A 14,724-nucleotide genomic window follows, 5' to 3' on the forward strand; every position below is an offset into this window, starting at 1 on the left:
CTCCTAGCGAAGGCCTCTTCTGCTGGTCACCATGGCGCTGCATCACTGTTGCTATGGTTACCGTATCGCCAGGATATGGCTCAAAGCAGACGTGCTCCCCTTCGTTTCCCAGCGTGCCACTGCTTCCGCTAATCTAACCCAAGAGTTGTTTTTCCTCACTTAAAGATGAGGGCTAAAAATAGAAACAAGCATCCCCAATATTTTTTTTCCCCGTCTCTCCTTCTAAACCTCCCATCATCTCAGACTATTATCTGACAGGCTCAATGATTCGTTCCTAACATTGCACCTCCTGAGAATACTTCACCGTCGCTTCATCTTCCCTCTCGCTGTGTTGTGTCACACAGTTGACAGATTATCACGTTAAACACCACTTTAATCCACATCTGCTGTCTCTGAGTCATCGAGGATAAAAGTGAGACTGTTCTTTAGTATATAAACATACATTAGGTATTGAATAGTCATTGTCTGTACATGTCTGATGAACACCTTACAATTACAGGCCACATTAGAGACAATTATTTTCACAACTAATGTAATTTAATTAAATCAGACTTCTCATAAATAGTGCCTTTATTTACCAAAGCAAAAGTGAGCAGAAATGTATAATTAAACTACGTTACAAAATGTCTAAAACCGCATCAAACATTTTGATATTTACTACATTCCCACGCCTGAGTGATTGACTGTACCATCAGCACTTAAGAGGTATTGACCCAGCTGACGTCACGCTTGGCGATCCAGTCAATAGAAAGCATCACTTTTCAGTTCGAATACTATTTTAACAACGCGTCCATTTGTTGTGCTATATTTAGTGCAACTATTCCACTCTGTTGTTGTGCAACCGTCTGCCCGCTCATGCAAACAGCTGACTTAAAGGCGACGCAATGTGCATGATGCACATTTACGTACGGTGGAGGTGGGAGTCTCGCGCATGCGCGTCAGTGCCCATCCGCGACTACTGGAAAACAAAAGGGAATGGGAGAGAGAGGGACAGGCGAATGTCTCAAATCTTTCTTTAATGGCGCAAATAGATTTGAAACGACTTGAAGCGTCGTTGCTATTCATCGAGGGCTGAAGAGAGAAGTGGAGTCGTTGCTTTTTGTTGCGTGGAGTACAAATCCGAGAGAATCCACAGGTCCTTCTCTTTTTCTGCCCGTCGTCTCGTCGATTTGTGTCAACGCGTCAGGTGAGCACGTTTCAACTAACGAAAGGAAGCAATTGATGAAGTTAGTTCGCTCGAGTTACATTTATAAGTCTCGATTTGTACAAAAGTCCAAGCTTCTGAATTAAGTGTATTTATTTTGTAGTTCCTGCCATAAAGTTGAAGTTTGTGATTGACTGCAAGTTTCGCGGACGGAGGTGAGCTGCGCGCGCACCCTCGCCGAGGAGTGGCGCTGTCCTGGGTCCTGAACTCCCCTGAGAACTCTGAACTCCTGACCTCGTTAAGTGTGGAAGATCCAAAAAGTCAATCTTCAGCGGTGCCTACAGAGAGGGTTGAATATGCAAACTCCAGCCAGAGTTCATCTACAAATTGTGGTCCTTTTGCTTTTTTGGGGTAAGTTTAAAACTACACCGATACATTTGTTTGCTTAGTTGTGTTTTTATCTTAGCACGCTAGCCATTGTTTTTTCTAAACAACTCAAAAGCAAAACCTACCTAATTTTATCCAAACCTGTTTAAAAATGCTTTCAACAAACTCGATGATAAAGATTGTTTACCCAAAATGATTAGTTTAGTTAATGAAATAACTAAACCCAAAATTACAAAAACATTTTCAGCAAAATTAAATGGCAAAGATAACAGTAATTTCCTCAATGGATACTTTACTTTATTTTCAGCTGTAAAAATTGTATATTTCTGTCTATAATGAATTTGCTAACTTCATTTGATAACTTCACAGGCCTTAAAATAAACCTTTGTTTGATTGTGAAACCAAGCTTCAATTTAATCCCATTCAAACTCTCACTTTAATTGACCACTTTTGGTCGTCCCCTGAACTGCCAGATAAATGATGGAATCAATGTTGTCACAGTCTGCCTGTGGGGCCGGGGGGGGGGGGGTTATATAAGTAGAACGTTACACAGTCACACTAGAGACATCCATGTGGCCAGCTGGCAGGCTGCTGCTGCTGCCACGCTTCACTTAGAAGACATCCATCTTTGTCTTTTATAATCTCTTTTATTCTTCCCATTGCATCCTTCCCACTTGGTCCTGTCTCCTATAATTTGACTGTCACATTTTTTTCTTTCTTTCTCCTCCCGTACCTCCCACTCAATTGTCCTTCCCCTTAAAGCAAATACTAATGTGCAGAGGCCATCATTAATGCTCACTGGGCTGGATGAGTTAGGATTTGTGATCAAGTACTGAAGGCAAACCTTTTCCCAGTGCTCGCAGAGCTGTAAAATTGAGTGGACATCACTTTAATGCTTACTGAGCTTTGCCATTTGCTCCAAATTGGATTTGCTAGAGACTGAAAGGCTGCAAGGAATCAATCATAGGCAAGACTGGACCATTATGTTGTGATACTTTATTTTACTAAAAAAATATTAGAATAAACAAAATATTTGTAATTTTACGGTATTTTATTTACAAAGCTGGAATGCTAAAAATGGTCTCAATGTCCAAAAATGTATGGGGCTGACTTTCCATGAGCTGTGATTCATTTCCTTTTGTTTGTGTGTTGTTAGCGGCTAAGCTAGTCAAATTCTCTTCTTCTATGGCAGTGCACCTGAGCCAGCCGGTGTGCGTAGACCTCCCCTCGGGGACGGAAGCGGTTCTGGGAAAGATGATGAAGTTGACGTGTATCTCTTGTATGAAACGTGAGGAGGTGAAAGCCAAAACCCATGTGGATTGGTATTACATCACCAAGATGGAAGAAGGCGTCACACCTGACAAAACCCTCGTAAGATCTTTCACCCAGTCCAGTATTTCTTATCTAAGTGATGATCATAAAACAAGAGCATCTCATTTTTTTGTCACTCCCAAGATATACAAGTACGAGGGAGACTTTCCGATGGAGATGGATGGACCGTTCAAGGGCCGGCTGCTGTGGAACGGCAGCCAGGACCTGCAAGACCTCTCCATCAGCATCGTCAATGTCACCTACAACGACAGCGGCGTCTACGAGTGCCACGTGCTTCGCCAGTTCGAGTTTGACTCCTTCACTCCGTCAGCTTATGTCTTGAAGAACATCACACTCCGAGTGAAGGAGGAAGGTGGGATTCATTTACACAAGAATGTGATGGCTCAAGATCAGATTTGTGGGTTCATTTTAAAACCTGCATTCAGATTTGCCATTATTTTTAATTAATTTTGGTTTGATATTTGTTTTTAAAGTTCAGTTTTATTTATTTATTTATTTATTCATTTATTTATGTATTTGGTTAATTGTAGTATTAGTTATCAGTCTTTAATTAATTTTGGTTTGATGAATACATATTTTTTTCCATTCATGATTTTTTTATTTTTATTTTATTCCAGTTAACTCAAGTAATATTAAAAAGGTTGACCTCCCCGCAAAAGCGCAAGTATTTGTCTGTTTGAAAGTCATTATTTTTACTCTCTTCAAAGTTGATCGTTAATGGCAGCAGTTTTCCGCAGACTGGTTTTTTTTTGTTTTTTGACTGGCTTTAAATTGATTATCTCGGACTAATAACTAGCCTCTAAAATATTAACGTCTCGTATTAGAACCGGGCCAAAACCACAATAGTGTAGGTAGCCAAAAAGCTAGCGAAGTACAGAAGAGCCAGACAGATTTCCCGGTGGAGACCGGGCTAAATGTCAAGTAGAGTAGAGTAGATAACGTCGGTGGAAACGAGGCTTAAATGAGCCTTGCGCTTGGCTTGCATCCAGGGCAGGTCTCTCCCCCAAACTCTGCTGGGATAGATTCTAATGAAGATAAGTGCAATTGAAAATGGATGGCTAGTATGCTTTAAAGTTCCAATTAGAAATATCCTTCACAGCAAATGCAAAATAAGATCACAGGAGAGGAATATATATATATTCTTTACCAAGGTGGATTCTATCATGCCTAAAAAGGCAAAAACACCAAATAAAATACCATAACCATAATGCACACCCTCTCTGTGTTCTGAAGGATTAATTGTGTGTTTTGTTTTGTCTTGTCTGCCCTTTTGTCTGCTTTCTTTTCGCAAGGGGTAATGTATTCTGCTTCCTGCATCTTTGACTTGCATTTGAATGCTTCCATGACGCCATTCGTTTACGATACATACACTCGCCGTCACCGATGCCAACATTGTTTCCCCAATTTAGTGTGTTCTAAAAATGAACTGAATGTTTTTACCTGTGCAGATTTTTTAGTAGAATTTATCTTGAATTTATCTTTGCCTTATCTTGAGTTTACTATGTAGTGTAGGTAATTAATCCAAGCGTCTTCCATCATATCCCACTTCTGTGTTATCGAATGCCACAAAGAATCCCCCGTGTTCTGCACATAATGACGGCCCGGTTTTATGTTCCACTGATGATGTTCATTGTTGTCAAATGGATTATATAGCTCAGTGCAAATGTGTGTGTGTGTTTGCGCCAGTGTGTACTTTGCCATGCGAGGGATTATATGACTATAATAGAGCTATTTGCCGAGGCTGCAGATTTACATCGCTTTGTGGAATTTGGCACCTTGTATTAGAGACATCTAAGCATATCTTATCACTAAGTCATACATGACGTTAAAATATTCCTCATGTCTTACACAATTCATCCTTTTTCATATTTTAAAGGCTAACTTGTGGAGATTTTTTTCTTGTATTGAAGTGATTTTTTTTTTTTAACCATCAAACGTTGTGGTCCTCGCAAAGCTTTAATGAAGATGATTCAAATCTCCACAAGTCGCCTTTACCTTCACAGGTTGTATTGTTTGTAGCACAAGTGATACAAGACATGTTTTTAAAAAAAATCTGCTTTTGAAAATTTTACATATTCTATGTAAAGGCAGAATTTTTTTTCTTACATCGCTTGTATTGATTTTCATTACATTGTGCAGGTGTTCCGAATAAATTAGCCCGTGAATGGAGTCCCTATTATATTGAAGACAAAGCTCAAAAGCATGTCTTCTTTATGATGCCCCGATTTGTTTATTGTGGGTTGCGCGCATCCTCCTCAAATCTGTGAATAAAAAGTACCGCTTGATTCGCGATAGGAAACAACCCAAAGGTATTGAATGAAACATGTTTGTGTGCTCTCGCAGCCAGCCCGGACGCCACAGCCCTCTACTCGGAGATCATGATGTACTTGCTGCTGGTCTTCTTGACCTTCTGGCTGTTGGTCGAGATGGTTTACTGCTACCGCAAGATCTCCAAGTCCGACGAGCTGGTGCAAGACATAGGGTGAGTCCCACTGGGATGAATGACAAGTAGTGAGTGAGAGGGGAGCGATACATTCGGTCTAAGTTTAAACGACGGTGCTCAAGTTGGGAGTGTTTGACAATGTTTTGATAGTTTTTTAATGTCGGGCAATGTTGCTTTGTAAAGAACATGTTTGCTCCCGGTTATCCAAATCATCTTTCCGCCTTGAAATGAATGGGAATGCCATTAAATCGTTCTAGCCTCACCCCGAAAACGTTTCTTACGTACATCCCCTCCATCTATATTAATTTAAATTGACAAATTCATAGAATTACGATAAAATAATTTGTGCTTTTCTTAGAAGGGACAGGAAGACATAAATAACTTAAATGGACAAAAAGGAACTAATAGGATTAGAATCACCCGCTTGACAGAGTACCCGCTCCGGGACTGGATGAAGCTGGTTGCTCATATTGCAACATGATACGTAGGTGTTGTCAATGCTGCCTGACTTTCGGCAGATTGCATCAGTCATTTCAAACACTTGGAAAGTGAAGAATTTTCAAGACCATAGAGAACCTGACAGAGCTGGCAAGAAAACAGCCAGACAGATGGACAACGAAGTAATTGAGTCCGCTTCGCATCTGTTTGTAGCCCTCGTCTAACATCTTTTCACAAAACCTATCAGACGCCGCCACATAAATCTCCGCTGAATGCTCTTTTTTTTATTGTTGGAAGCGCCGTCTTTGCGCCGCCGCTTCGTTAGAGACCGAGCGTTTGAGTCATCTTGTCAGCGCTGACAAAGACCCAAAGGCACCTGTGTAGTCAGCTCCCGTTGGACCGCCATTGTGTTGACGGGGGCACGTTGATCCGGACCGACGGCATTGAAGCAAGCAATTTATTTGTGCAACGGAACAATCGTAACAAATAGATTTTTTTTTACAATTTAGACGATACGACAATGTGCATTTTCAGCTTCCACAATAGTGACGATCCACAGAATGAAAATCGTACAATCCCCGAAAGCAGTCGACCCAAACTTTTTCTTTACAATAACATCTTCCGTGGCCCCCACCCCCTCCACCGATCTAAACGAAGCTTCACAAATTGAGAAGATTGTCTTCTGCTTTGCCAGGTACTGAAGGACCATGACGGGACGATAACGATCGGCGATCCCAGAGTCCCGCCAAGCGAATCTCCCCCCCCCTCCCCCAACGTGATGCCGTTTTCCTGTGAAGAGCCACAAATGTCAGTTTCTTACCTTTCTACGCTAAACTCAAGTGCCCACGCTAGTAAAAGAAGTCCAAATGTCGAATGTCACATAAAAAAAAGCGGCTGCACTTCATGTGAACTCGGGCCTCTTCTTCATACCGCGTAGTGCCTCTGTGATGTAGACCCTTTAGAAATCGGTACAATCAAGTCAACACACTCTTTAACTGCTACTCAGCGTTTTATTCATAGCCTGTAGTTCTCTGGATTTTATTCAACAATATTTTATAAGACATACTGAGAGGCTGATTTTATTAGTATTGGCTAATACCTTTGTAAAAAGAATTACATTGCTTTTTTTTTATTGTTATGACGTGCATTACCGCTATAAAGAACAAATATATGACTATTATCGTTTCTTGGCTGTATTTCTGTAGCCTTTTAATTCTTCCTCTTATTCTTTCTGTATAAGTCTTTAATACATATGAAGAAGTGAGGTCTTAAAAGCCACTGCTTTGCCAGTTGTTGCTGATTCAGTGAAGGCTTTATCACTACTTTGTTATATTTTGGATACATTTTGCACTTAATGTCATGTGGCGCTGCAACTGTTCTGCAAATGTTTGAGTTAATTCCGCTAAATTCCAAATCTGTCGTCAATCTTCAATTCTGATTGGAAACCAAATACACGATGTGGATTTTTTTTTTGCGGTTATAAAAGTACGTGATTGTGACAACAGCTTCAGCAAAATAGCAAGGCTAGCAGTACTAAGCTATCATCAACATGTTAACACTATATTTTTCCTGTACTATTATCAGGTTATACATTTTACATGTTTGCTGTCATGGATTTGCCATGATGAAACGTGTTTCATTTTAAATTGTAATCTTTAAGTGAGTCAGCGGAAAATATCTGCTTTTTCCTCAGGAAGGAAAAACAACATAGTTGAGTTAGTAGGTGGCCATGTTTTTTTTCATACTGTGTTTTAGATGTTTCGCCGTACATGGTGTCAACTTTTAACTTTATAGCTATTGTGGTGCTTATTAAGTACGGTGGCTCAACACAACACTGCACAATAAGCCCTCACTAAAGCTTTTGACTTTACAAAAAGGAAGCAAAAGCTTGCAGGATAGTGAAGTGAAAAGAAAGTGCAAAAAATCCAGGTTGCTCTGTGTCAAAGCCCGTGAGCCAGAGCAGCTGTTCTCATGGCGACCAAGCGTAATCACCTGACTAAAGTGTTCTCCAAAACTCCCAAGGTCAGATAATATATAGTCCGTCCGGGGTGGTGAACTGGTAATATCACCGGTGCGAACTTTATCCATTCATCAGGTTCAGATAAATTGGTTATTGATTGCGCAACATATCTCGTAAAGCGGTCGTTCAGAGTCCTCGTCTGTCCTTTACTTCCAACATACTTCTTCCCTCTCGTGTTGCCGTTATATCCCCGAGGATACAGCCCGGTAATGTGGCCCACATCCGTACCAAAATACATTTGGATTAAAGCAGGCGGCCTCCTGCTGCTGGCAAATATTTGAAGTCACATCACATCAGGCACTCAGACAGGCCATGACTATAAACACCTTCATTTGGATCCTTTTTCCCCCCTCATGTAGAGTAATCACGCCATGTGCCTGAATCGATATCACACTGAGAAAAAAAGCGAAAAGCCATAACTATAACCTAGAGCGGTTTTACGGTTTTTAGTTCATAAAAAAAAAAAAGAAATCACATCTTCATGTGACACGTGTCCATCCATAAAGGGTCTTTGTCTCCCTCTAGTGTAAAGTGACATCAAACGTCATCAAAAACTTATGTTTCTTCAGTCATCAGCCTGAACGAATGCTTGCCGCCATTGATTTATCGAATCCCGCCTCTTCGGGGGCCACGTTGATAAGAAACACTCGGTCCAGGATGTTGAAGCCGAGATGATGCGGAATGTTGTCCGCGGCCAGATGCGCCTTAGTGATTGTGGATCAATAGTCACTTTCCCGGAGCTGGCGTCTATCATTTGTAGCATTTAAGTGTTATGATAGACTTATTGATCAAATGCAAAGTGTGTCAATAAGATGCTTTGGTTTGCTTTGTCTGGCTGGGATGTAACTTGTTAATTCTTCCGCAAATCACTGTCTGACCAAATTTAGGCTGATTTATTTTATTTATTTTTTGTTAATCCTGACACGCCATTCATTTATCACCATAAGTTTGGGTTTATTTCTGAATTTATTTTTCCGCACTTGATTTTTTAGTGTTTCTGTTCCTTGCAGTTTGAGTCCTTCAGCATGCCAAACGTGAGAAAAGCACTAATTGGCCACTAGGGGCAGTATAAAACAGTCATGTACTACAAATTAGAAGAGTTACTCAGCTAATTTAAATGACTCAAAGGCTTGGGAGTATTGTTACATCACCGATGCTATTTGTTAGCCGCCCCATGATGTTTTGCATTTTGTGTTAGCAAAATTAATCTAAGCCCCGCCCCCCTTCATTAGAGTTCGAAAACCTTCCCATCTATAGAACATCCAGATCCAAAGCAGTGGCAGTGCTTGATGATAACATTCTACCACTGGAACACACGGTGACATTTTCCAAAGGTGTCGTTGTTTGAACTTCATAATTGTCTCGGAGTGAACTTCACTCGAGTGCTTCTCCAAGCGTGACCTCATTTATTATGTACGGTACACGGATCAGTTAACCTGCTTAAAAAGGTAGCAGTTGTTATCCCTCACACCTTTCCTATTCTCGCAATGCAAATCCGGCTTGATTTAAAATTTCTATTCACACCGTCATGCGGGACTTTTTGAGATAGCGAGACTAGAGCCGCAAGTCAATTATGTAAGTGAGGGTCACTCGCCGGGTTTCCAGATATAAGTCGCTGACTGTATTTTTTGGGGGCGATTGTTCAGTTCAGTCGCGTTCGGCCTTAAGCGTGGCATTAGTAGATAACCGAATGTATTACTTTCTATTCTTTATCCTAATCATACATCTTTGCACATTCTATCCTTCTTTAAAGGGCATTGCTGTTATTACGTTGATTTGCAAAAAAAAAAGTTAATTAATTCTTGGAATACGCAGATTTATCTTTAAACGGCTCTCTGGATACGGAACACCAAAGTGATGACTTTACATGGATTTAAAATGATGTAAGAAGCTCATTTGGAAGGTTGGCTAATTTCGAAGTGTGACAAATGGTTGTGTCATAATTTGATGAAGGCTAAATAGCTTGTGCACATCAGTCCAATTGCTATTTTCCTCTTCCCCGCTAAACAAACGGAATGAGTGTTTTTGCACAATATTAATATTACATTTTTAGATGAGTTAAGCATGTGATTTAAATACAATCATTTGTTCCTATCTCCCCTTGTTCTTTTGATTCATGCATTATTCAGAGTTGCTTTGTGATGGAATCACAATCCTGCTAGCACAACAACACATCGCTGGTGTTTTATTTTTTTATTTTTTTTCAAACACCCCTCCTCCGCTTTAACTTTGAAGCATCTCCACGGGACTTTTGCAAAGACACAATGTATGCAATTATTCCAGAGTGTTCTGAAGAATATTAAATTGCCTCCGATAAAGGTGTCACTTGACATCATTCGCATACAAGTCCAAGGTGATGAAAACATTCAAACAAAGCTTGTAGAGCAAAAGTGACACCATCATTTATTTTTATTTGTAAAACATTTGATAATCTGACTATCTATTTCCCCATTTTAATTATTGCTAATCATCATCGCACGCCAAAGTGCACCCAAAGCCTCCTCCGTCCGCATCTCCCACCTTTCTAATCCACGCTCTCTCGCATTTCAAACAAGAGGCATCTTTGATTAGCGAAACAAAGAGCATGCCTTAAATAAAAAGAGCATTTACAAGTCAGACTGCGCTCTCATTTGCCAATGAGGGTGAAGCTGGCGCCGCGCACGGCACAATGACGCGCTCGCTCTATTGTTAGTGAAATGAACACCTGGCTGCCGGGCAAGTGTTAAACCGCACCTGATGCACTGCACACAATAAGATGACACAGTGCACAACATGACATTGCAATGGCTGGATTCATCTCGGCCTCCACACAGCCACTTATTTATTTTTTTTCCATTCGCCAGGAGCTCGTTGATTAGAGGAACGTTTATCATACCGGTGGCGGCACGGTTTCCTGTGGGAAGGGGAAGGTGATGACGAAACATCACTGAGTGTGATGACAGTGGTAGTGGCGCTCTGTGGAGCTCTAATAAGCATCCTGTGGAGATCTGAAAGGAAACGAAGAGGGAGCCTCTGCCAGATATTTGAAAAGCTTTACCGCTTTTGTGCAGCAGCCAAGGCGGCAGATGGTTGATCATATTTTGACATTAGCTGGCTTTAAATGCAATCCCGCACTTAAGTATAAGTGAGTGCATGGATAAGGTTTGAAATGCTAATATAGCACTGCGCTTTAAGTCTTAGTCCACCACGAGCATGATTTAAACTAAGAAATGAAACTTCATTGCTTGTAGAGTTTGAAAAGTGATGAGTAAGTAGAGTCCAATTTCAACAATGAAGTCCATGAAGAAGCCAAAACTTCCCGCCGGAAAAAACCCTCTGGGATCAATTAAACCAAAGGAAAGGCTTTGAGCGCAGTTTTAATCCTTTAGTTGTTTGAAATCCCAGATTGGTTTTTGTGAGCAGTTTGGAATATTTGCATACGTAATAGCACATCCTAAACTTGTTCCGATTAAGCCTTCAAGCTCTGAAAGAGATGAATGCGAGCATTGTCTGTGGCTTAACTGATCGTTCGGAGCGGTGCGTAATGACCACACTAGATCGATAGCAAAACAACAGCCAGGACAATGCTCATTTTTTTGCAGGGCCACTGGTGGGAAGGGCTGATTTGCCTTTTGATCGGGTCAAAGGCCTGTAAACAAAAGACACTCTGAACAGAGGAGCTACTTTTTGTTTTTGAAATAATAGACGGTAAAGGTAGCCTGTAGAGAAAATCGTTTCACCCTTCCAACAAACGCCAATGTCCATCCCCTTGAGACTATGATGCGAAATCTATGGAGGTATTAACAATTATCATTGATCATGCTGTAGCTCCCCATTACATATTGAAATATTAAAACATTATATTATTATTATTATTGAATTGATTGATAACTGAATTATTACATACATATTATATAAGTACGTATATTCCAAAATGTATTTAATCTATTTAAATATTTTTAAAAATATTTATTTGAATTCACGTGACTATTGTTAAACGTTTACATCCGAGTACAGTGATTCTGATAGCGTGGTACACAAACGTATTTCTGTACAAATAAAATGTACATTAGAACATCACGAAAAGTAAAGTACATTTAAGGTACAGTTCAGTTGTATTTAACTTTTAATTATGGCGGACAGTGTTTTTTTTTGTCATAGTGGGAATATACTGAAAGAAAGACTCTATAAAACAGTGACATTTATGACTATTACGAAGACCTAAAAGTGTTCTCCAAAGACGTAGACCTCCTAGTTGATCCCAGACTGTCGCCACGAGCGTCCCATTCCCGCCAACAGGGTGTTGCACCTCTCCGCAGTGCAGATCAAATTTACTTCACCCGGTAAATTTGATCTGCACTGCGCCATAAAAAATCATTTAACCAAGTGAATTTGATCTCACTTGAACTGAATCTCGTCGGCTATTGTGCAGTACCGTGAGATAGAATTTTTTTTTGTTTGCGTTGAAAAGCCATGACTGGTGAGCACTGAATGACACTGAAAGTGGAACATTTAGTTGAGTGGAACACATAGCAGCGTATTTTCTACAAAAGTCTTAAAGGCACATAAAGTACAGCCACCTAAAAAGAGGAAAGCTAATTTGTCCACTGTGTCCATTCTTTCTCATTGTTTCAGTCATTCCCAGAAGAGCAAAACAAATCAACTGGTAAACCTACATTTTGTCCTCAACCTCACAGCAAGGACGTCCACACACATATCAAGGAGTCTTACAAATGCCACACTGAAGAAAAAAAAATAGGTAAAACTGAAGTTGTATGATAGAAAAAAAAAAGTCAGAATAAATAATCTAATATAGAAAGTACCGCTTAAGAAAATGGTTGAGAAAATAATTTCCTCTTGATTGCGAACAGTCGTGCAGAGTCAACAGAGGGGGTCAGCAAGATGGCCGAGCGACCGGGTTCAACATCTCGGTATGATCAAGAAGAAGGGTGAGGGGAGGGGTGGGGTAAAGGTGATGCTTATCTCCCCCTCGTCGCCTAGCAACATATGTCTGTTTGGCATTCTGCAACAGGCTCGCTTATGAGACTGTTCTCCTCATTTCCGCTGACATTTCAAAAATTGTGATCAATTTAAAGTTATTGTAGATGTGTGCAAAATATGTCGGATTTGTTCTGAGCCCATTATTGTACAATATTGAACGAAAAACGCAATTCACATCGATTAGTTTAAAGTAGATGACTGTTCCTGCTGACAGAAATAGCGAGCGAGAGAGAGAGAGAGAGAGATTGATAGATTGATAGAGAGATAGATAGCTATGCACCCACTCGCCAGCGGAATGAGAGGCAGCCATTGAAACCTTGTAGCAAAGTTCAGGCTCCACCACCGGTCGTCATGGCAACAAAAGCCGGACTCACCATTGACCCAGCTCTATGTGGAGTAGGCTTGATCACGTGAATGAAAGTGGGCCATTCACTAAAAACCGATTGACATCAGTTAGACAATCTGCAAATGTTAAACTTTTCAAGCAAAAATGTAGCATGTATGTTATCAGAACAACTGATAATTGTTTTAAATGTTCACGTCCAGCTTCATTTTTAGAATCTGACCCATGAGAACTGTCAAATTTGTTGTATCCATTTTAGATATAAAATAAAAATAAATAATGAATGAATATATATTTATATAAGTATTCATTTCTTCTATTTTTTATTTTATTTATATCTCTTTTTATTTTTTCATAAGAATAAGTCAATAAAGTAAATAAATAAATCACCAACCAAGTCAAAAACCAAGCCTTAAAGTTTGCCTGTATTTCAACTTGTCGTAAATAATTAGTTGGAATCAGTTCGTTTGTACCCCAAAGAAGAAGCACTAACAAGCAATCATTCTGTATAGAGCCACCTACAGCCATTCAATCAATGCCCTCAAATGAGCATTACAGCAAATTGCTGTTTTTCCATCTCTCTCTCCTCTTAGTGCTTTTATGCACGCCTTTTCATTCATGTGGCTTCCACCCTAATTTTTTTTCCACTATAGTGCTTCACGGAATTTCACAGTCCTTATACAAGCAGAAAACGTCCAACGTTTTCATTGTGTCAGTATTTTTCTTTCACTTGAACTTGTATGTCAAAACAAACCATTTAAAAAGTTAGCTGGGATAAACTCCAGCTTGCAGGATCAAATCATTCACTGCCAGCTCAGTACAAAATAATCTTTGACGTCTATTCTCGTCAATGGCAGTGAATGAGTCAAACACAGAAAAATCGAAATCCTTAGATGGAAGCTCTTCAAATGAACTGCCAGTCTTTTTTGTTTACTTTTGAGCTCAGTGTTGTGGCTGACCGATAGTGTTTCTTATAGAAAGATTTGTGTTTGAATTCGTCTAGCATGTCCCTCCTATGTGTATCTTCCTAAAAAAAAATCAATTTTCTCGACTTAATTGGGTTCTTGCTCCTTGCCAGACACTCTCTCTCATCTTCACTAAGGTTCACTTTATCAAATTAGAACCCAAGATTATTTTTTTGAAAACACATATAGGTGTATAAACAATTATGACAAGAAAAAAAAGGTCATAAACGGACGGAAAAAAAAAACTAGGTATCTAATAAGGACTGAGGCATAAAAAAACGAATGGATATATTTTCCCAAACCATTATTGCCATCATGAATCTTTTTAAAGAAGTAAAAAAAATATTCTTCCTGGATTCTCGCTATAATAAATATTTAAAAACCTGCTCTGGTCCACCATGTGCCCTTGAAGCCTGTAGAGACGCTCCTGCTCACCTCTTGGCTACAAAGTGAGACATTAATCGATTGTGAAGGTTGTGAAGCCTCCACAGTGTGACAGTGAACAGCACCTTCAGTGAAGGCAACTCGCCAATCATTTCCCTACACTCAAATATTTCTTGTATCATTCTGAAACCAACACCGGTCATGTACTGCTATCACAGCATGACAAGCTAGGAGAGCAGCCAAAACCACAGATGAGCCACTAGTGGCCTGCAGTACACTTAAAAAAAA

General features: G+C 40.0%; 1 protein-coding gene across 1 annotated transcript; it reads left to right on the forward strand.

Annotated features, from left to right (window-relative positions):
* The first annotated feature begins 955 nt into the window (after window positions 1–955).
* Window positions 956–6,902, forward strand: LOC133155686 (sodium channel subunit beta-3-like). Its single transcript, XM_061281190.1, has 6 exons — window positions 956–1,186; window positions 1,308–1,555; window positions 2,724–2,902; window positions 2,987–3,215; window positions 5,207–5,345; window positions 6,439–6,902. Exons 2-6 carry the CDS (start codon window positions 1,501–1,503, stop codon window positions 6,443–6,445), a joined length of 609 nt encoding a protein of 202 aa, XP_061137174.1. The 5' UTR covers window positions 956–1,186; window positions 1,308–1,500; the 3' UTR covers window positions 6,446–6,902.
* Window positions 6,903–14,724: the final 7,822 nt, after the last annotated feature.

Source organism: Syngnathus typhle, linkage group LG6 (assembly GCF_033458585.1).
Source record: "Syngnathus typhle isolate RoL2023-S1 ecotype Sweden linkage group LG6, RoL_Styp_1.0, whole genome shotgun sequence".
Lineage (NCBI taxonomy): Eukaryota > Metazoa > Chordata > Actinopteri > Syngnathiformes > Syngnathidae > Syngnathus > Syngnathus typhle.

Bases quoted from the DNA above. Each gene is read 5' to 3' on its own strand.
- LOC133155686 (XM_061281190.1), top strand. From the start codon at position 1,501: ATGCAAACTCCAGCCAGAGTTCATCTACAAATTGTGGTCCTTTTGCTT. The intron at 2,903-2,986 runs GTAAGATCTTTC...GTCACTCCCAAG, and splicing joins TCACACCTGACAAAACCCTC to ATATACAAGTACGAGGGAGA. The intron at 3,216-5,206 runs GTGGGATTCATT...GTGCTCTCGCAG, and splicing joins ACTCCGAGTGAAGGAGGAAG to CCAGCCCGGACGCCACAGCC.